Source organism: Urocampus carinirostris, chromosome 15 (genome assembly GCF_059441175.1).
Source record: "Urocampus carinirostris isolate Australia breed hairy pipefish chromosome 15, RoL_Ucar_1.0, whole genome shotgun sequence".
Taxonomy (NCBI): Eukaryota; Metazoa; Chordata; class Actinopteri; order Syngnathiformes; family Syngnathidae; genus Urocampus; species Urocampus carinirostris.
Genome location: NC_142363.1, coordinates 2399871 through 2421796, shown reverse-complemented (window position 1 = coordinate 2421796; position 21926 = coordinate 2399871). Strand labels below are relative to the sequence as shown.

Sequence of the window (21926 nt, the reverse complement as noted above, 5' to 3'; positions counted from 1 at the left end):
GAAAAATGATTCTGCATTGCCGGAAACTCAGCAAAATGTAACTTGATGTCAAGTTTTAGACATGTTTGATAATTAATTATCTTGCCACACTTGGGATTGTGGTGGCTCACTGTTGTTTAAAGCGTTGCTCACCGTCTTTGTGTGAACGCTCATACCCGTGGAAAATTAGAGGGAACATTGCTGGCAACTTTATGGCTGGGCCAGCAACTTTTCAGTTGGTGTACGGTAACTTTTTGTCATGAGTTTTAGACACTGATATAGATATGTGTGTACAGGACCGAATGCTATGTGCGTTGATATTGACTTGGCTTCGCATGTGTGACCATCGGCTCCGCTTGTAACAATACATTGAATAATTGCACAAGTTCTATTCTATGCCCTAATCATATCTACTCATAAAAAGAGCATAAGGTTCCAAAACCCTTATGTACTGTATATTATTTGAATTGTTGTCAGCTCAATGTGCCCCTGAACAACACATCACAAAACATATTTGATATTGATTTTTTTTTTAAACACATTGATACGTCAATAAAGCACAAGCAAACTCAGTTTTGCTCCAGCTCAAATTTCAAATACGCTCATTTGCTAAAATTGCTAAAGGTCGGCACGCGGATTGTACGTTTAGCTCGAGGCCTATCAATCAAACTATTATTTTTATTATTTCAATAAAAAAACTATAATTCTAAAACATAATAATGACCATTTCAAGCATTAAATAAGTAAAAACATGGGCCAAAAAGGTAGTCAAATTATGTCTGCAGTGTAGGTAAGAGAAAGGAAGTCCTGATTTTGCATTAGTGCTACTTAGTAATATGGATATAAAAAACATCTTTAAGTAAATTTATTGTGCCGAGTGACGCTAGAGCAGTGGTTTTCGAATAATGGGGCAAGGCTCTGTCAAGGGGGACGTGGGCGCGCTTGACTTCAGGAGAACTTTTATTCGGGGAACTTTCCCAGAATAAAGTGCAATTGCACGTTCCTACATTTACTAGAGCCCAGTGGCTTTCTTTGCGTGTTTTGTTTACATTTAGACTCCATGCAGTGCATTAACACCTTAACGTTCCTAGGGTCCGCTGGTGGGCCGTCAGACTGTTGACAAACAAAGTCAAGTCTTTACGATGTCACCAGTCACTGAAATACATCATGCCACATATAATTGTAAAGCCTAAACTGTTGGTATGAAGATATGATGACGATTTCAAAATTTACTCATCGCAGAAACATCACGACAAGTCTGAAACAAAATACCCGAAAACTATAAAAACGGGAAAGTTGACCCAAAAGTGCTCAGAACTTCTACTCACAATAGAATTTCCTGTAAATACGGAGTGGTTACATTCACGAAAGAGAAGTGAATCCAACTGTGAAAATCTAGTGACTCAAGCTACTGATAAAAAGCAGTTACCTGTCTTTGATGATACTGAAATAAAAACTGGAGAGGTCTTTGCTCATAAAAGCTTGGAGAAGGCGAATTGCTCGGCCCGTATCAAACTCAGAGTAAGCATCCGTCACCTTTAAATTTCAATGTAAAAAAAAACAACATTTGCAAGGGGTTTATTCATTATATAATTCAACCTTGTTGTATTACCTTCATGCTGTACTCGCGCAACAGGTGCAACATGTACTGGTCGATGTACATCATGTCTTTGGCTTCGACGGCCTGAGTCCGAGGGTCAAAACCCTCAAGGTTGCCGAGCAGGAAACGCAAAGTATTCCGGAGCTTTTAGGAGATGAGAAAGAACAAATCAAAAATTTGAAAATGCCGCAAATCGGCCTTAAAAGGCGGATGCAAGCGCTACCTTGTTGATGTTGTCTCGGGCCAAGTTGAGGGCTGAAGGTCCGATCTGAACCTCGGAAAAAATATTGGACTCAGCCACCCACCATCGCAGCACGTCTGCTCCGTAGGCTGGCAAGCGGTCATCCTGAGAAGGGAAATCACGTTACTAAGAAACAACCATTTATTTATTGTCGTTTTTACTTGGATGTAATTGACAGATTTCCTGAGTACGCCTCGCTTCTTCATTTGCTTTTATCGGCACCGCTGGAACGCGAGTTTGCGTAAATATTGTTTAAAAAAAAAAAGTGTATTGTGTTCATAGTTTACGTCGTCAATAAATGACTTATCATGGCACATGTATTCAAGGTTTGTCACTTAAAATGGTTAGTTTGAGTGGAGAAAAAGTGAAACAAAATTTTGTATCGTTATCTTATTCAAAATCAAGGGTCCGTACGCTACACTCAAATGCAGTATTTTTTTGGAGTGTGTTAAGTTACACCAAGGGTGTCAAACCCATTTATGCTCGGGGGCCACATTGTTGAAAAATCATTCTCATGGGTGCCAGAGTAGCAGATTAAAGAAAGAGAGACAAAGAAATAGAAAGAAAAAGAGGAAGAGCAAGAAAAAAAGACAAATAAATAAAATTAGAGGAGGAATGGATAAAATAAGAGAAAGAAAAAGAGTGATATAGAGAAAGAGGGAAAAAAGAGAAAGAGAGAAAAAAAAGAGAAAGAAAGAGGGCGAGAGCAATAAAGAAAGAAATAGAGAAAAAAGTGATTAGGAAAGAGCTACAGTTGCTTTTTGAGTGGCGCAGTGGAGATATTTAGAACAGCAACTCATTTTTCTCTTGATTGATGATTGACACCCATGAGCTACACAAATGCCGCAGGTAATTTCCAGTGCAGGGGGGTTGGCGCTTCCTTAAACTGATCAACGGGACTAGATTCAGAGAAACATAACAAAAAATCAAAAGTGTTCCCTCTCTACCCCAACAATCCAACATTAGACTTTAGCTTTTTACCTTCCCACCATTGACGACGACGTCCGGATCCACAACATTCCCGAGAGATTTGGACATTTTCTCTCCTTTCTCATTGATTGCAAAACCGTGGACTACCAGAGATCTGCTCTCTCACACACACACACAAACACCATTATCATAGTAAACATGAAAGTTGGCTAATAATGTTTATATTCAGGGTTCGTACAGCTTTTCATTGGTACCTTTATCAAGAGCATTCAAGGCCAATTTTTTTCAGTATCTTTAAAGGTAGAAATCCACGGACAATCCAAAGAACGTTTTTTTGTTGTTGACTTTGATGACTAAAATAAAGTCTGTATCAATGGTATCAAACGGTTGCTATAAACTGACATACTGCCATTTTGCTTCAACAATGCAATATGTCACCATTGTTTACAAACCAGAAAAAGGCTCTCTAGGTGTTGGGTAAGAATTAAGTTCAATACAGAAGACAAACACACAAAGAAAGTACTGTATGTATAAAAAGTAGACAAATTAGCCAAATTTTGACTCCTTTTAATGATATTGATTTCTCTGAAGCAGAGTGCATTCAATTATTCAATCTTAGAGACTGCTGATCTTTTGCTTTTTGTTATACTTATTTCTATTTGCATGTTTTTCAGAGCATCTGTGCCTAACTTGCTATTTCTTATGCATTTAATCATTTATCTATAGCACTGGGTTAATATTTTGAATTCACATTTTATTATTTTGCATTTAAAGGGATTTTGTGTTGTTGTTCCACTTGAAATCTGTTCAGCGTGGACAAAGCTAAAATTGATATGTATTTTATGATTATTCATTACTAAATATTTTGGCGCCTGAAGTTTTATCATTATTGATGATATATTATTAAACAAAAAAACTAAGAAGACGTTTAGGCCCCGGTTTTCTAAATAGAGTTGTCCTCTTGGGTGCGGATAGTAGGGGGCGGTGATGTTTCACACAACACCATAATGATTTAGAGCATGCGTTTTGGCATCATTTTCACACACTTTTTTTGTTTAATCCTTCATTTAATGCTTGATCTATAAAGTCAGACTGGCAAGAAAATGGCAATGGGAAGCATTTTCAAGCACATCACGCAAACACAACAATATGATTTCATGAATTTCAAGCACCTGTACGAACCCTGAAATTGACAGAATAGCAACTACTCACTTGTAGGGCGCCTTGTTTCTGACAGCGACACTGGTGAGCAAAGATGACTGAAACCAGCCTCCGATCTGATCCTTCCCTTCCATGTAAATGTCTGCCCTGCAATCACTCTCTTAAGAAGAGAAAAAAAAATCAGATTACTGGCCTGCCATCAATCCACAGACAGTTAACTCTCGGTTAGTTCTTGTCCAAAGACCACTGAAGACGTGTGGAAATAAAAATCAGAGGGCAAAAGATGTTAGCAAATGCGTACTTAAACATGTTTTCGTGGGAATTTGACCTGTCCCAGGTCAGAGACAATTGGAAACATGACATCCGGGATTGAGTATAAACAGGACCAAAACTGCCAAAATTAAAAGGGAAAACGAAACTGGATGAAAAAAATATAATCAGCAAACAAGAGATAAAAAAATAAATATTTTGACAATGAACTATTCAAGTTCAGTCATGTTTATCTGTATACCCTTAATCACAAAAAGTCTCAAAGGCCACAGAACACCATGGTTTTTGTATCTATATCCATTTTTTTAATGAATTTAAACAAATACATAATTAGATGGATAAAAGGAAAATGGTTCCTTTTCATAGAAAATGTAATTTTCTACAAACTCACACAGCAAACTACGGAAGATTCGAAGTATATTGTAGCGCTGTACTGTATATCTAAATGTAAAAATATCATTAATCATTATTTTATTTTGAAATGCATTACATATTGAATTTTACGGTAGGCAGTTTTGATTCTCGTCAAGTAATAATATACTTGTTGGAAAGAGGTGCAGTGGGTCAATGGTAGAGCAGGAGAAGTCCTGCATGCAAAGGAGTGTTAGCAATAGGAGGCCAAGGACCACTGCTTGTCTGGTAATCTGAAACTTTAGCCCAAGTCAGAAAGAGCAAGTTTTGAAAAGGCAAATGAAAGAAGCGCCTTGCAAAAAATGAGAAGGTTCATCTCTGAAGCAGATTGATCTGACAACCTGTGACCAGTGGATTGCGCAGCGGCGCTGGGAGCCAGCTGAGACGAGTCTCAGGCTCCTCAGAGTCTCCATCAAATTCGTCTGGAAACGACAATTCCAATGTGGAAAAAAATGATCTCACTTTTGATTGCAAAGTACATACATGACACTCCAAACCTCAGGTGAAAAATGTATAATGTCAATTAAAAGTTACTGCCAGCCTGGAAAATATGACCCGTTGACGTATATCAATGTCATTGACAGTGAAAGAATAAGTACAGCTTCTTATTATCCGCACATTTAAATGTGTGAACCTGAATTGGTTTGTGAAATCAAACATCAGCTGCAAATTCTCTCTCCCCACTCTCAGTAGCCTAGATGGTAAGGCGCCCGCTTTGAGACTGGGAGGTCGCTGGTTCGCGCCTCGGCCGAGTCATAACTAAGACTTATAACATGGTTGGCTGCGCCCTCTGTTGGCTGCGGCTGCATCGGCTCGCTACAACGGGTCAGGTGTAATCGACATTTCGTTCTGTGTACATTGTTACACAGAATGACAATACATGGAAATTATAATTATTATTATTATTATGATCATCTTGGCCAGTTATAATTCATAGCCACTTTCAAGCAATAGTGCCTCTCAGATGGGATGCATTGTGTTAAATTCAGCGAAATTACCTCTGAGCCCTTTAGTGTTACTCAGTACTTGGTTCCCTTCTTTTTAGCATTTTAATGCTACGGCTAGGTTAGATTTTTCGCAAGTATAATATCAGTTTCCATTGCTATGCAGATGACACCTGCTTGTATCTTCTAATGGAGGAATCTGCCCCACTCAATTCGGGAATTTTGGAGACCTGCCTCACTGAAATATTACAAATGTAATATCACCCAGAGTGACTCAAAAATCTAGGTCTTATATTTGTCCTTAATCTGTCCTCAGAGTTACACATTAAGATTACTGTCTATGCTACCTAATTCATCCTGAAGGCAACACAACCAAGAAGTAGATGTTTTTTATATACTTTAATACAACTCAAGTAAAAAAAAAAAAAAATCAAAGCACTTCATTAAATCAACATAAAATTTACGATATCCAAAATACCCACACCCAAAAATAAATAAGTAAAATAAATAAACCTGACTGTTTGGAATAAAAAAAAAACTGTGTAGGAAAATTAAACAACCCGGAAGTAAACGTGTCCTAGCAGCAGCCCCACGTTGACACCCACACTATGCTACAGGTATGGTTTCTTTTTAATAATAATTATTAAGATTATTTTTAAAACAGCTTTTTTTCCATTCATGCACACTTTTCGCCCTGTGCTGTCCCAGTCTGATGCTGAGATTATAATTAATGTGTTCGTTACCTCCCGTCTCGATAACTGTTATGTACTACTATCCGGTCTCCCTAAGTCTAGCATCAAGAGCCTGCAGCTGGAGCGAGGCTCTGAACTAAGACAAGAAAGTTTGATCACAATACCCTGTTTTTGGCTAACCTGCTTGGCTCCCTGTCATCTTAAGATGTGATTTTAAGATTCTGTTGGTATTATTCCAAATTTACTAGGATTTAATGTCTGGCTATGTGCCTGATCTGAGCCTTCTCTCAAAAATGCTGGCCTTGTGAATCCAAGAGCCAAAAAAAGATCCACATGTTCGAGAGAATTCGCCATTCATGTTCCAGTACGTAGAGGGCTTTGCCCGCTGAGATTTCATCTGCAACCTCAGTGGATCTGTTTAAAACTAGGCTTAAAACACACTAATATTCAATAGCATATGGATGACCTATGGATGTCTGTGTTTTGCAACATCCATTGCAGCCTGGTCATCCTGGAAAGGGGATTACCTCTTTGTTTTGACTTTCAAGCAAAAGTGGAAGGACTACAACCAGACTACCTTTTCTAAAAATCTTTCTAAAGTTATAAGCAAACTGCTATAGTATTACAGCTTCAAGGTGCATTCAGTTTTGCTGGATGCTGTTATTAAATCCTCAACGCCCTGATGGCATGCCGGCAGGCTATCAAACTGTTGAGAAGCAAAATCATGTCTTCACAATGAGACGAGTCACTAAAATATGTCAGTGATAATTCACTCTTCATTGGAAAGCATCAATTCTTGGGGTTTAAGATCTGACCATTAAATAAATATTCATTACAGAAACATCACTATCAGTCTGAAAAAGGATACCCGAAAGCTATAAAACTGGTGTAACTCACCAAAAACGTGCCGTAGTATTCTACTCATGAAATTATTCTTTACAAACATGGTCTCGTTACACATCCATAACAGTCCTGTGATTCAACAGCGTAAAATCTTTACTCCATAACACACGATAATGTGATCAGATTAAAATAATAATCTGCCTAAAAGCATTTCTACATTGTTTGACGATCCTCGTTGTAATCGGTTTGTTTCGCCCCATTATTATAGGCTTGTAAGACTAGTTCCAAATGGCCGTTAGCCATTGACCTTTTGATTGACATCATTTTTGACCAATTGCAAGCTTTATTTCACGGTCCTTGGCCTACGATAACCTATAAAGTACCTGCATTAAAAACAACCCGACATGACCTACTTTAGCTTAAAAAATCTCGGATTCAAATGCTGTTTGAGACATTGGTTAGTGAATGATGTTTTAAACAGAATGGTACGCATATTTACAATGTGTATTTAAATCAGAGCCGACGATAAACATGTGTAATGCAACTCGGGATCCATTTTACAGTAGTTTGCAAAATCAGTGATTGATTTCTGGAAAGAGACGTCAATTATTTACAATTCTTTCACAATGTCTAAGAATTGGCCAAAGTAAAATACAGGGTCACAGAGGTTTTAGAGCTGTAAACTGGTCTTCTCCAAATGGCCACTTTTAGAAAGGCTTTGACATACTTTTAGAAAAATGTGTAAAATTTAATATTTAGTTTTTCAGAGTGTGATCAATTTTGACCTGGGACCAGCTAAGGTTTCATGCTATTGTCCCAACTGTTTTTCAGCTAAGATGCCTATGCTACACTTTTCTGCAGGAATTTGCAGCAAGGGAGAAAACAAAAAACAAAACAAAAAAACAGGAGAGACTAAAGTCCTTCAATTTCTGTGTGTTCCAACTCTGATTACTTAATTTTCTTAGCACTTGCAGTGAAAACATCAGCGTGTCAAAAGAGACCCAAACCATCCATATTTTCTTACCGATTCAAAAACAGCATTCAATTTACTTTGGTTAAGTCTGATTGGGATTTTGGGCAAATTTTACAGGATTGTTTAGGGAAATTGTATATAATTTAACAATTAAATGTTGCTGTATTGTATAGTGCAACAGAAAAAGAGTGCCTAGAGCACAAGGAGGAATTCTGACTCGAGACTCAATGTGACCATTTTTCCCCGAATTGTTTTGCCAAGCGTTTCACAAGGTTTTCGGGTTTAAAATACATGTTGCAGTTATGTCAGCTCCATTTTGGTGAGGCTTATGTTATGTAAAACAAATACAAATTTCTCGATCTATGAGTAGATTAAAAAAATGCATATTTATACAATAGTTTACGTATTTTTACATATTATTTAAATCAAGAGTTTCCTACCTTTTTCAAGCGTCAAGCTACTTTTTGTTGCGAATTAGCGCAAAGAAAACCCTGCTTTATATGAATTACTAAAATAGCTACTTATCTAGATGGCTTGCCTAATAACTAAAAATGAGCCTGATAATTAGCTGAAAAAATAAACGGATAAAATACTAAATCGGAGCTAGATCGCTCGCTAAAAGAGTAAAAAGACAACTAAATAGCCAGACAGAAAACTAAAAAAAATTGCTAGATAACTAGCTAGAATGTAAGCCAACATTTTGTCTAATAACTAGCAAAAAATATAGAATATTAATTAAATAGCATGAAAAAAACGTAAAACGCTAGCTAGGTGGCTTGCTTCAAAGCTAAAAATGTAGGAAGAGAGCTGGCTACAAAGCTAAAAAGGTAGCCAGGTAGAAAAAAAACTGCACATTTTTTCTTCATTTGCTTTATGAAACCCATTATTGGAATTTATTTAGTTGTATTTCCTGTAAAATAAAACAATGAAAAGATGAATAAATAAACTGGTTTAAAACAAACATTTTTTTAACATTGCAAAGCTTTTTTACGTATATACCGTTTTTCATAACTCAAATGCTTGTAAGTAGGGAAGCGTCTGTAATTTTATAGTTATCATGACTATTATTGACATTGTTATTGTATTGCAAAACAAAAATATGCAATGCATTCTGGGATGTTGCAAATTTACAGAAAAAATTATATGCCTCTTCATTGGATATAACAAATTATTTGGAATTTCACCTTCTAGAACAGCTGCCCATGATGTGCCGCTGTCAAACCAGATGTCAAGCACGTCCTCTCCACGGATGTAGTCACCCGCTTGCCCAGCTTTGCTCTGAGAGGAAATTACATAAAACAAATGTTAGCACCTTGCTCATGAGCTCATACACAACAAAAATAAGAGAACTTTACTGATATGTAAAAAAGATCTTTTACCAGGATACAGCCACAAGGTTGGATCATTCGAGAATTTAAGATATACTACTAGAAAATAATAGCGATTTGCAGAGGAGTCAATAATGCCGACAATGAGAGCACTACTGCCACCTGTTTTAGTCAATGTGCAACAACACTTATCTAATTCAGTCAGATCAGTCACTGGCGAACACAGTATGAAGGAAAATGAATGCTCTTACTAGATGTTGTTCTAGCACAGAAGTCGCAAACCTTTTTGGTTCAGGTCCAGGTCCAGCTCATTTTTCAGGACATTTTTTTTACTGTGCGAAGTTTGATGATTTGATAGTCTATAAAGTAATAATAATAATAATAATAGTAATAATGCCAGAGCCTGACTCCCGTATTGATAATATACCACTTAAAATTTGTTTCCCTCCCTCATTTACTTAAAAGTAGTGTAGCTCATTTTGACCTTCATTTTTGTCCGAAATATCAGTTTCAAAACTAGGTGCAAGCAAATTTCTTTTGTAAAAATTTCACAAAATATTGAAAACGAGACGGATGAAGTCAAATTTATCTTTGGCGCAGACGGCACTGAGCAAGAGGGAGAAGGGAGAGCCTAAATCTTCCACTCACCTAATCAAATTGCTCTCAGTGGTTTGCTGCCATTTTGGGTGTATGAAGGATTTTTTGTGGGTTTTCAACATAAAGTATCTCAACAGTGAACATATATAGTTTAATGAGCTTCCAATTAAAGGATTTCTTAGCGAACTACTGCCAAAATGGTGCAAGTTGGTGTGACACTGACTATAAACTGTAGTTGAAAATTGCACTATATATTACACTAGACTGAAACACTTCTTCCACTTGTTGCTTCGGCTTAGCATCTACCAGACTAAGGATCCAATTCATTGACTTTGAACACAACCAACAAATGTCTTGAGGTCAAATTTTATTTCAGAGCCAGTTGTACCCATGAAAAAAGCCAAATATGGCCCGCAAGCCATAGATTCCCGACCGTTTTAGCATATGATCCTAAAAGTACATTTACAAACACAAAGCCAGACCTACCTTCTTAAGCAGATCTGCTGGCAGTAAAGTGTCAATCGGGAGCTCCCACCAACAGTCGCTGCCCTTCTCCTTGAAGAGAGTCGCTACATGGGATACAGTGTGTCTGTGCAGGCAGAAACAGATGTGTTCAACTGGTTTTGAACTTTGACAACATGCATGATGACGGGACACAAATCCCATGAGATTAGTCTTGACAGCAAAGAGGAGAAATATTGCAAAAACAATAAATACATCAACTTGTTGAGCATCCTATACACAGTTGTTATTGTACAATACACCAGCATTAAGTAATTCTTGTTTTTTTCCACCCAACCTAAAGGCCACTGTAGAATGTCCCGTGGAAGAGCTGGTCACCATCACAGCTACCACACCATCCACACCACCGGGCACATCATCGGCATCTACCAATCCGGCGCCAAACCCCAAATCACCCATAAAAAAAGGAAGCACGATACACTCCTTGACTTTCTGAAAGAGGAGTCTGCCAGAGTGAAGAAAAGGCACGAGGAAACAGAGGCCAAAACTGAGCGATTCCCGATCCTTTTTGGGAAGCTCGTGGACAAATTTCCAGAACAGTGACATCTCTGGAATGTTTCCCTGTTTTATAAAATACAAATATTTTATTTTATTAAGAACTCAATGAAGTTCCAGTTTATGTTTTCCAGCTTTATGGAAGTATTGGTATACTTTTGTTACAATTTGTGACACATTATTTATTTACTATTATGTATTTCGGCCCAATGTGAGTTTGTTTTTCTGAAAGTAAACTATTATTTAACCTGGAGTGATTTGTAGTTGTTTTCTGTCCAACAGTCACATAGTTCACACACAGTATCTCACATCATTTTGAACTAAACCACCAAGGTGTTACTCAAAATAAAGATGCACAGGATGCAAATGTGGGTCTGACTTCCAGAGCCTGAAACATGGCTTATGGGCAATTTATTCCATATTAACTGTGGACAATTCTGTGTACGGTGGTCCTGGGAACCCTGAAGACCCGTGACACCACACGGTAGGACAGACCGTGGGCCAGCCAGTACACGTAGACCAGGACCTCTAGCTATGGTCCTGTTCCCTCTTTAGCAGCTCTTGCAGGGCCCACATAACCTTCTTGCTCAACCTTAAGTCCTGAATAAGTTCTGACTCCACATCGAACCATAAGCACAGGATGGCAACATTCCTGTCCAACCTGTCCACGCTTATGGGACGGCCACTCTGGAACACAATAGATAACAAACAATTTAGACATAAATGTGGGCATAGAACAGAAAAAGACAGCTTTTACTGTGATGTAAGCATCATGAAAAAATGTTGAAATGACCTTTTTATATCCCATGAAAACTCTTTTGAATCAAATTTCTTATGAACTGAGGTGTTTGGGTCGTACAGGGAAGTTTGGTGATGATATTATGTCAGCTGAAGGGTCAGGTGGACTGTTCTTGTGTTTGTTTACTTTTCATCATGTCACACATTAAAGACTTCTACTATATGTCATGAAATGGCATTTAGATACTAATAAATAGGTTGTCATTTATGTCTACACAAACATAGGGTATTATGTGAATGTGCGTTGTATGTTAACCCTTACTGTATTTGACCGAACGGGTCATTTTTTTTAATGAGTGTACGTACCTTGTAAAGATGAATCAGCGCTACATAGCGGCGAAGCTATCTTCAGTATAGCACATTTCTCCTCCGTTGAGTGAAGACACGGAAAAGGTAATAACACAGCTGTAGCGGGCATTTTTAACGTTGCACGAACTCTCCAACTGCCACACCACAGGTTGAGACTCGAGTTGTTTACACGTGACATAGACCAATATGTCACTGAGGTCTACAGCCAATTCGTATTACGGCCATCTACTGGACTGGGGTGGAACCTTGCAAGTCTCGTCCAATTTCCTAGGGGACAATCTTCACTTTGCACTCCACTCACCGAGGGCACTTTCCTATGGAGGGTTTTCAGGGCCAAGTGAGAGGAATGGGATTGGGCCCTAGGTCTCATGTATTTTGTGCCTCGCAGAAGACAAGGCGCCGAGTTTTAATCCCTCATCCCACGTCTCGTGCTGAGAATGCCTTACTTGTTGATAAGTGCCTCGCCAGTCTGTTTGTGGTAGAAGACGGGAATGGGGACGCCCCAGCTACGCTGGCGGGAAATGCACCAGTAGGTGCGTCTGTCCAGCATGGCCATTAAGCTGCTCCTAGCAGACTCTGGGATGATGCGAACTTTTTGCAGCGCGTCCTGGACAAACACACACCAAAACCTCTTTTCAACTATGATATGTCCTCATATAAACCAAATTTGAAACTGTAAAGTACAATACTGAAATCAGGGGGTAGGCTTACTTGCACATTAAACAAAATATACTAAGGGGCATAAGAAAGGCATAGCCACCAAAGATTCCCCATGGCTTGTAGACGTTTACTGTCCTCATGCGCCCCTTTCATTCTCTTCCTTCTTTTCAGTCAATCGCCGCCATACCGTTTGTGTTTGAGACAACATCTCATTTTATTGTGATTCAATGTGCTTTATTGCCTTTTCTGCCCATGATAATCAGAAGAAAGTGGACAAAAGTGACAACGCTAGGGTTGAAAAAACAAATGATTGCGAAATACAAAAATGGTGTACAAGTGTTTGCTATTACCAGAATATTAATCTTTTTTACAAAGAAAAGAAAAAACAAAGAAAAAAGGGCTGACGGAAAAAAGCCTATGCATATCTTGGTCCCATACCCTTTTTTTCGGTATCTGGCTATTTAAAAGCAGTTTTAGGGGGTTGGCTAATATAGAATAGAATTTATTTTCAGTCAATTAGGTTATAGTACAAAGAAAACTAATATTATTTTTTTAAATAACTGACTCATCCCTTGTTTTTAGAGGTAAAATCGCCCCTAATCTAGAAACTGGCTCAAAACTGAAACCCAATGGGAAAGTGTGGGTTTTGATCTGTAAACCCACGTCACTGGTCCTTAAAAAGGGAACCATGGACAGGAGTTGCTCTTTATTGCCTGCCGGGCGAACAAACCGAATGACCACAAAGGCCATATAAATGAAAAATTGTCATAACGGCACGTGGTCTCGCGCTGCAAGGCTGTTCGACCAGACTGGTGAGACGTTAAACTTCAGGGCGCAAAAGACCTCAACAAAGCGACTGTTTCGATTTTCAAATCTCATGCTGTTCGGTTCTGTGGGCTGGGTAACTTTAGCGGAATAGCCTATTTGAATGGATATTTTAATTAATCTTGTCAAAGTTGACTTGCCTTTAGATTTTATTTTTAATTTTTATTCACTTCCTCTTACCCAAGTGCCAGACACTCACCATCACTGGTGTGTCTTGGGCAAAAATGGCAGCGCCATTGAGGACTGGTATGCGCAGCCACACACGGTAAACCAAAAATCGCTAATGTGCCACATATCTAAAATGCACACCTTGGCCTTGTCCTTGAGAGAGTCCGTGTTGATGAACCACTGTTTGCTGGACCGGATGAAGACTGGTTTCTTGGTCCTCCAGTCGTACGGGTAACTATGGACGCAGTCCTCTTCTTTCACCAATGCTCCCCACTCCTTCAGCATGCAGATCACTAAGGTACGGACAGGAAGACAAAACATGAGAACGACTGAACAACCTCATATTTTCCTTTCCATTTTTTCTGTACCTTTTTCGTTGCCTTCTTTAAATACGGACATATTCTGGAGCTCAGGTCCTGCCAGTTCAGTGAACTTGCCGTCCTCATCCACAATACACTCCTTGAATAAAAACATATCCACACTTAACATCTTTTCTCAAGTGTAGTTGCTGATTCAACCCACCACAGGGAGTTGAAACTGAGAGGCTACACTGTAATCCTCCATGCCGTGAGCTGGTGCTGTGTGGACAAGTCCGGTGCCTTTTGCCATTGTTACATGATTGGCGGGTAAAAGTGGAACTTCCTTGCCGGTGATGGTGGGATGTGTACACAGGCCGCCCTCGAGTTCTGATCCTAATTGTAGGATACAAGATGTTCAGAAGCAGTTTGGCATGGACACAACAACATGGAGAGTTTGAAGTAACCGATGAAGGTTGAAACTGTGTCCAGTTCTGTTCCCAACACCGTTGCTATGCTAACAGTGCGCTCTGTAGCTATCAAAAGCAGTTGTGAGTTGTCTTTTCTCCTCACCACTGAGTACCTAGAAATAGAGAATACCGAAAGGGTTCACTTTACAATAGGGCAATTAGTTGTTTGACCAATTTTTTTTCATAAATGAAATAATTTTAAACCTGGACATGTTAAGTAGTCAAGCTAAATGTTTGACAAACATGTCTTTAACACACCAGAGTCTGGGCAATGGCTATTGATCATTACAGGGACATTTGTAAATGCAAAATTATATTACTGCTGCTTACTGTGCATTTGGCATGTAGCAAACCGCCTGGTTGGCAGGGATAGTCCAAGGTTGTGTGGTCCACACCAGAACATATATATCACCATCACCTGCAAATTTCAAAACAAAACTTACCCGACATTTCAAGAAATAACCCAAACAGCTCGCCAACATTTGGATTTTTCCATTACCAGCTACAGATGAAATTTTAGGGGGCGGTGTGGCAAGTGGGAATGCAGCATATATAGTTTTGCTGAGATGCTCTGGGTTGTATTCTAGTTCTGCCTCGGCTAAGGCAGTTCTAAAAGTGCAAATATTTAATTATTTGACATTGAACATTTAAGCTGCAACATACATACTGACAGCACTGTCCTTTTAACAATAACAACTAAAGGCCTTGACCTTCCAACACGGATAATTGTATCTTTTACACAGTCGTTTTCCTTTTGCCAGATCTTTAAAAATGTTTCATGTGGCAGATTTCTAATACTCATACTTTGATGAAGGAGACCAAAAAACAGGCTTGTAATCTTGATAGATGAGCCCCTAAAAGACAACACAGAAAAATTATCACACATGAATGAATGTCTTTAAAATATAGTCCATAATTGCACCATAGATTTGGTTTTCACAATCCATATCCCAAAAATAAAAACTTTTTCAAACTGGACCATCAAACTTTACAAAGCAAATGTATACTTGTTTGGTATTTATTTGTTTGTAATGAGGAGGATAAGTGTTGTTCTTCCAAGGGGAAATCAACCAAAAGGAATTCCGAACAATGTTATATGGGCCTCTCCAAACTTGGCACTTTGTATAGAAAATAATAAAAAGCTATATATATTTGTTAGTATTCATCTATGGATGTTGTCGAGTGAAGCTGACATTAATAAAAAAAAGGTGAGTCAAATGGACGGAGAGCCAAATAAAATATTTGGCTAAAAGCCGAGGGGCTGACTGATTGAATGTTGAAAACAAATTTACTACAATACGATCAGATACATAGAACAAGATTTTCTTATGGCTTCATCAGTAATCTTTAATTTTCAAAGGACACAATTGACAATTTTCCATAATATAAACATCCCCATTATGTGAACATTAAATAAAATGAACCAGTATTATTAAAGCACCATCAGCAGCCAATATTTTATGTTTTAGCAGAAAAAGGATAAAATCACTTCATGAAAGAAAATAATAGCAATATTCTATCATTTGCTCAATTGAAATCTATAGATATTTTTTTGAAATACAAATAGATTAAAATACCATAAAATAGCATGCAAATATCTACTAAACAAAACAATATATACTTCAAGACAAGATACTGAATCCCTAATGCCCCCGATAAGCAGTTATTTGCCCTGAAAGGTTGACGCCGCGATCAGTGTATGTGTTTGTGTGTGTGTGTGTGTGTGCAAGTGTGGAGCACATTGTAAAGTTCTTTGGGAGGTCTTCAGTGACTTAAAAGTACTATATAAATGCAGACCATTTACCATCCAAGAAGTAGCATACAAAAAAAAAAAAATACCTGGTGTATGATACAATAGTGAATCAAAAACACCCCCTTGGCCATAGAAAACCTTCTCGCAAGTCAGATCTGGTTCACGGGTCTTGACTTTGACAGTTGTGTTATATAAACTCTGGCGTCAGTTAATGACCAATCACAACACAACCTTAGAAAGCATTTGAGCCCATGATTGGCCATTAGGGGAAACCTAAATACTTGTGATGTCATCTTCACTCGACAGCTATCCTCAAATAGAGATGGATAATAACCTGTGAATATTGCCATTTAATTCAAATTCTACGAAAGTAAATCAAGATACTGGATTTAGACTACCAGGGGGGAACCAAAAACGAAAATGAAAGAGTTGTACGGTGTATGGGTCCTCAGTCAAAACTCTACTGCTACATTCATGAAGCATTTTTTTATCATGATGCATTAAACATTTTTTTTGCTAAATCTTTTTAGTTCAAACAAATACAAATCTTGTTAATGTGTCCACATTTTAAGACCTTTCGGAAATAGGATTTAAGACAGTTTAATGCCATTTTAGGCCTTATTTGTAGAAAAATAAATTCAATGTCTTTTAAGGCTTTTCAATGATCTGCGGGAAGCCTGAAAAAACATAATTTTTAGGAAATCCCTTTGGTTCGCCTCCGAATCCAAAAATCCAAAAAGAGACACATTTAGATTGTTTTTTAGTGGCCCACCTTAGTATGCATCTCCTGGAATACTTTGAGCTGAGCGGCTTCATAGGCACCATCATAAGTGTAGTAGCACTGATCCCATTCAGCCATTACTCCCCAGCGCTGGAAAGCAGCCTTCTGACTCTTTATGGCCCCATTCGCAAACTGCCGAGCTTCAAAAAAAAAATGGAAGGCAAAACCAATTCATCTCTTTGCAAGTTTACAGGAAGGCATTTCTTTCCTACCTTTGTGTCTTATCTGCAAAGGGCTGAGATCTACAGCACTCAGGTCTCCTAATGCTTTCAGCTCAATAGGAAGACCGTGGCAATCCCAGCCGGGGACGTAGTGAACCTGTCGTCCCCTCAGCATCTCAAAACGGTTATGGATATCTTTCAGGATCTAGGTCAAAGGAATGATTAATTGACGTTAATTTAATTACTGCAAAACAAAATATCTAAGTTAGTGCTCAAAAAGAGGGACATAATATATTATTTTATTTTAATTCTGAAACAATATACTATAGAAATGTTACCAAAATGCAAAAAAAAATCCTACAACAGAGATATTTAAACAAATATAATACAAAAATACAACTACAGTAAAATTACAAAAATAATAAAGAAATTCTACAAAAAATCGACTATGGAAATAAAACAAAAACATTTCTACAAAAATACTACTACAGTAATACAATAAAAGAAAAAGAAAAAATACTACAGACATATTACAACAGAAGTACTACAAAATACTACTTCATAAATATTATGCCAAAAATACTACAAAATACAACTACAATAATTCTGTGCCCTTGGGGCAAGACACTGAACCTCTAATGCCCCCAATGAGCAAATAGGTATCTTGCATGGCGGGTGCCGCTATCAGTGTGTGAGTGTGTGTACGCGTGTTTGTAAATGGGTAAGTGTGAAGCAGGGTTGGGTAGGGTTACTTTAACTTGATTACTTTCAATTACTTTTGGATTACTCCATTACCAAATATGCTAATGAAAGACAAAATAAACTAAATATGAATACAATTTCTAAATCTTGTGCAGGCTTGGGGAGTAACGGAATACATGGAACGGCAAAAATGATATTGGCAAGCTGTTTGGATTTATTTTCATTTTGTTTCTGTCGCATTTTATGTTAGTTTTGCCGGAGATCAAAGAGATCAAAGCCAGGAGAGAAAGCTTACCACGTGTTGTGAGTCATAATTTTATTCATATTTAGTTTCTTTTGTCTTTTATTAGCATATTTGGTATTGGAGTAATCAAAAGTAATTGAAAGTAATCCAGTTAAAGTAACCCTACCCAAACCTGGTGTGAAGCACGTTGTAAAGTGCTTCTGGAGGTCTTTGGTGGCTCGAAAAATGCTACATTTAACATCACGGTTCATTAAAAACAAAATATAAATACATACGGGTAGAACCTACGATTGAAAATCATTAAACAACACAGAGTTTAAATAAATTGATTAAATTATTTTTTACCTCAAAGGTGGGGTACGTTGTTTGAGCTTTTCCTTAAAAAACTTGGAAGTTAAATATTTTCTTTATTAAATACTTCTTTGTGGTTACGTATGCTCCAAGTTGTTTACGTCACATATTTTTGGATCATGTGACCGTTCAAAATCGTGACTACCGGAGATTTAGACTGTGATTCTGAAGACGAGCACATATTTACAACTGCAAAACTTGATTGAGGGCTGCGTCGCGTGAAATACGAGCTCTACATTTCCAAACGAAAACACCAGGACAACCATACTGTGGAGAATGGTGCAAGATTGCAACACAGACATGAGAAGTCATCTTTTTGTTTTGTTGACAATGGTGGTATCTACGGTTACAGACCAAACTGCATTAACTCTTCATCATCCTCAAGGTTTTAAGGAAATTCCAACAATCTGGCAATGACTAAGATGATACGGATTCTCCTCAAAGAGAGGGAGGAATATTCTTGCGTACCTTTTACAGAAGGAGACCTTCTCCTGATAATAGGTTCAGAGTGCAGTCTATTTTATTTTATTTGTAACTTTGTAAAAGAAAAAAAAAGTCCTGAACTTAACTGCTCTCTTCAGGCCATTTTTTTGTCCAAAATACTCATTTCGAATCCCAGAAGTTGAACATGCCTCGAGACACCGATTGTCCACGCCAACAATGCATCGAGAAAAAGGGCAGCTCATCTCTCTTCACCTTTTCCTGTTCCCCGCACACATGAGTAATTTGGCGACCAAGTGCTAAAATGATCAAATATGTTTGATGCTTGACACAATTGTCGCTGTGACGATTTCCTCCAAAAAGTGCTCCTGCCTACCTGACACCAAAGTAAAATGCCATTCGCCAGTCCCAAGACAAGTGTGTGCGGGGCTTTACATGTTTTCTCTATATCAACTAGTAATGTCAGCATGTAACAGAAAAATAATATGCAAAATGATGACCTTGTTTAGGGCGTGGCCAACATGTGGGTCTCCATTGGCATATGGTGGTCCATCGTGGAGGCAAAACTTCTTCCCCTTTCTATTCTTCTGCCAGTTGTACAAACTTGCAAACCCGCACTTCTATGAATACAACACACAAGTACATGCTTCACATGAGGCCAATACAAAAAGTGAGATAAAATCAACCACGTGAAACAGATACTGTACACATATACCGCAGAACAAGAGGGTCTCAAATTTTTGTCTCGGGGGACAATTGCGACATGTGGGGTGAGAGTTTGAGGCCCCACGCTTAAAATGAATGTCTAAAGGGACAGTGTGTATTATTATGGGCCTCATTGTGGGAAAAGTATAATGAATTGAAGAAAAAACACACATACATATATATATATATATATATATATATATATATATATATATATCCATCCATTATCTGCACTGCTTATCCTCAGTAGAGTAGCGGGGGTGCTGGAGCCCATGCCAGCTATCTTCAGGCTGTGGGCAGGGAACACCCTGAGCTGGTTGCCGGGCCAATCGCAGGGCACACAGAGACAGACAACTCACTCGGACAATTTGGACCGGCCAATTAACCTGACATGCATGTTTTTGGAATGTGGGAGAAAACCAGAGTGCCCGGGGGAAACACACGCAGGCACGAGAACATGCAAACTCCACACGGGAATGCTGCAGTAGCTGGACTTGAACCCTGAACCTCTGCACCATGAGGCTGCACGCTAACCACCCAGCTGTCATATATGTGTATATGTATAACTGCAAAAAAAAAAAAAGCTTTACAGAAACCAATCTTTAAATTAAAAAATAAAGGGGATCAATTCCATAATTCACATTATTTAATACTTGATATGAATTTCTAAATGTTTATACAAATTGGAAATTGTTAAAAATGTTTGTGTCCACAAAAAAACACCCCAATCATGTAGACTTAAAGTGACAAAAATGCACATTAATACTTCTGAAAAGAAGATAAATACCAAAATAAAAGATAAAATAAATAAAATTTAAAAAACTGAAAGGAAAATAAATTAGAAAATGAGAAGGAGAAAGCCTGGGTAAAAATTGGAAGAAAAGGGGTGCTTTTTCCTCACTTTCAGACTCTGTTGGTTGAAATCGTCCTAAGACTCATTTTAGGGCGCACTACACATTACAGCGACATCTAGTGGACAAATATAGAACATTGTCCATTTAAGAAAGCGGAATGTTATATGTATTTGTGGAAAAAAAAACATTTAGCCCAACCTCACCCGGATCCAGGCTTCAGCAGCCCCCCAACTCAGATCCCTGCCATACACAACATCTAATGGCCGAATAATAAACACCATTTAAACAAATTATTATTAATTTGGGGCTAAAGTTAGCAATTAGCCGAGAATATGACTGTTAATCATAAACACAATGTTATCTGCAACAAGGAAGTCTTCAAAACAATTGGAAACAGAATATTAGTTAAAAGCTTCCTCAACCTCCTGAATCTCCAATTCTCTGTCAAGTAGCTTCTGTCCGGTCAGTTTCATGGGGAACTCGGTCCGGGGAAGGATCACTGTGTCCCGGTACCGTCCCTGAGCTGAGGAGGGCTCTGCGGACTGAGTGCTGCCCTCGCTCGCGGACACTCCGTGAAAGCGGCTCAAGCTGCATGGAAAAAGCCAGTGGAGGAGGCCACCTCGTCGGTGTGAACCCCGTCCCCATCTTGTGAGCGTCCGGCTTACGACCGATACACGGCACAGCAGCATGGAGATGTGAATTAATTTTGAAAAAAATAAAAATAAACCCCAATTTTTGGGGGGGTTAATAACGTCCTTTAGCTGTCGGAAGTTGTTTCTACCGGAAAGGAAAAGCGAAGGACAACTACGGGTAAACGATTGAATCAAAATAATGATAATCCGCCTGCACTAGAGCAACCTGCCAAAAGGTGACCCTGTTAAGTTACTTTCCAGTTTTTAACACTTTTTATTGAACGTTGCAGAATTGGATACAAATTAGCAGGAAACAGTATGACAACAGTAACAAGTAAAACCTTTTACAGAAAAGTACAAAAAGTGCTGCAAAAATACACAGACGATAAGTACTTTTGTAGAATAAGAATGAATAAAATGGGGTATGTAAAAACAAAAGTAAAAATCATGACATGTTTAACTCAGTGGTGTGCCATCAAGGCCTGCAAAGCCTTCTCTGCAGGCCTAAAAATATCTGGATTGTATGTTGTAATTATATTTTGTCCTTGAATGCCTGTTAAATAATTCCAAATTGTCAACTTCCTTTGATTGTTTTTCCCTGGTCGCGCTGTTTTCACAATTGAACATTTAACCAATTACATTTCAGCCAATACTTGTTGCCAGGTTCTGAAATCTGCCCAGAGGCCTTCATAAACCATTCTGAAGGGCCTGTAACATAACATAGCTGTCCATAACGCTGTGGGTTTATCCAATCAGATTTCGAGTTGGAGACATCAAGGCCTTCTTGCAA

General features: G+C 38.3%; 1 protein-coding gene across 2 annotated transcripts in view; it reads right to left on the bottom strand.

Moving 5' to 3' along the window:
• The window catches only part of iars2 (isoleucyl-tRNA synthetase 2, mitochondrial), a 31921-nt gene extending 10645 nt beyond the window's left edge, over positions 1 to 21276 (bottom strand). The window contains exons 1-20 of one of the 2 annotated variants that reach the window (XM_088354715.1): positions 20927 to 21276; positions 19446 to 19565; positions 17259 to 17412; positions 17038 to 17186; positions 15317 to 15366; positions 15012 to 15121; positions 14843 to 14930; positions 14510 to 14625; positions 14269 to 14438; positions 14115 to 14205; positions 13888 to 14039; positions 12540 to 12700; positions 10456 to 10558; positions 9229 to 9322; positions 4934 to 5014; positions 3963 to 4071; positions 2802 to 2904; positions 1803 to 1925; positions 1592 to 1723; positions 1409 to 1515 (exon numbers count right to left, since the gene is read on the bottom strand). In XM_088354715.1, coding sequence (XP_088210841.1) covers positions 1409 to 1515; positions 1592 to 1723; positions 1803 to 1925; positions 2802 to 2904; positions 3963 to 4071; positions 4934 to 5014; positions 9229 to 9322; positions 10456 to 10558; positions 12540 to 12700; positions 13888 to 14039; positions 14115 to 14205; positions 14269 to 14438; positions 14510 to 14625; positions 14843 to 14930; positions 15012 to 15121; positions 15317 to 15366; positions 17038 to 17186; positions 17259 to 17412; positions 19446 to 19565; positions 20927 to 21193 — 2480 coding nt within the window. In that variant the 5' untranslated portion in view covers positions 21194 to 21276. The remainder of the gene's footprint in view (positions 1 to 1408; positions 1516 to 1591; positions 1724 to 1802; positions 1926 to 2801; positions 2905 to 3962; positions 4072 to 4933; positions 5015 to 9228; positions 9323 to 10455; positions 10559 to 12539; positions 12701 to 13887; positions 14040 to 14114; positions 14206 to 14268; positions 14439 to 14509; positions 14626 to 14842; positions 14931 to 15011; positions 15122 to 15316; positions 15367 to 17037; positions 17187 to 17258; positions 17413 to 19445; positions 19566 to 20926) is intronic. The other variant, XM_088354716.1, reaches the window with a different exon arrangement.
• Positions 21277 to 21926: the final 650 nt, after the last annotated feature.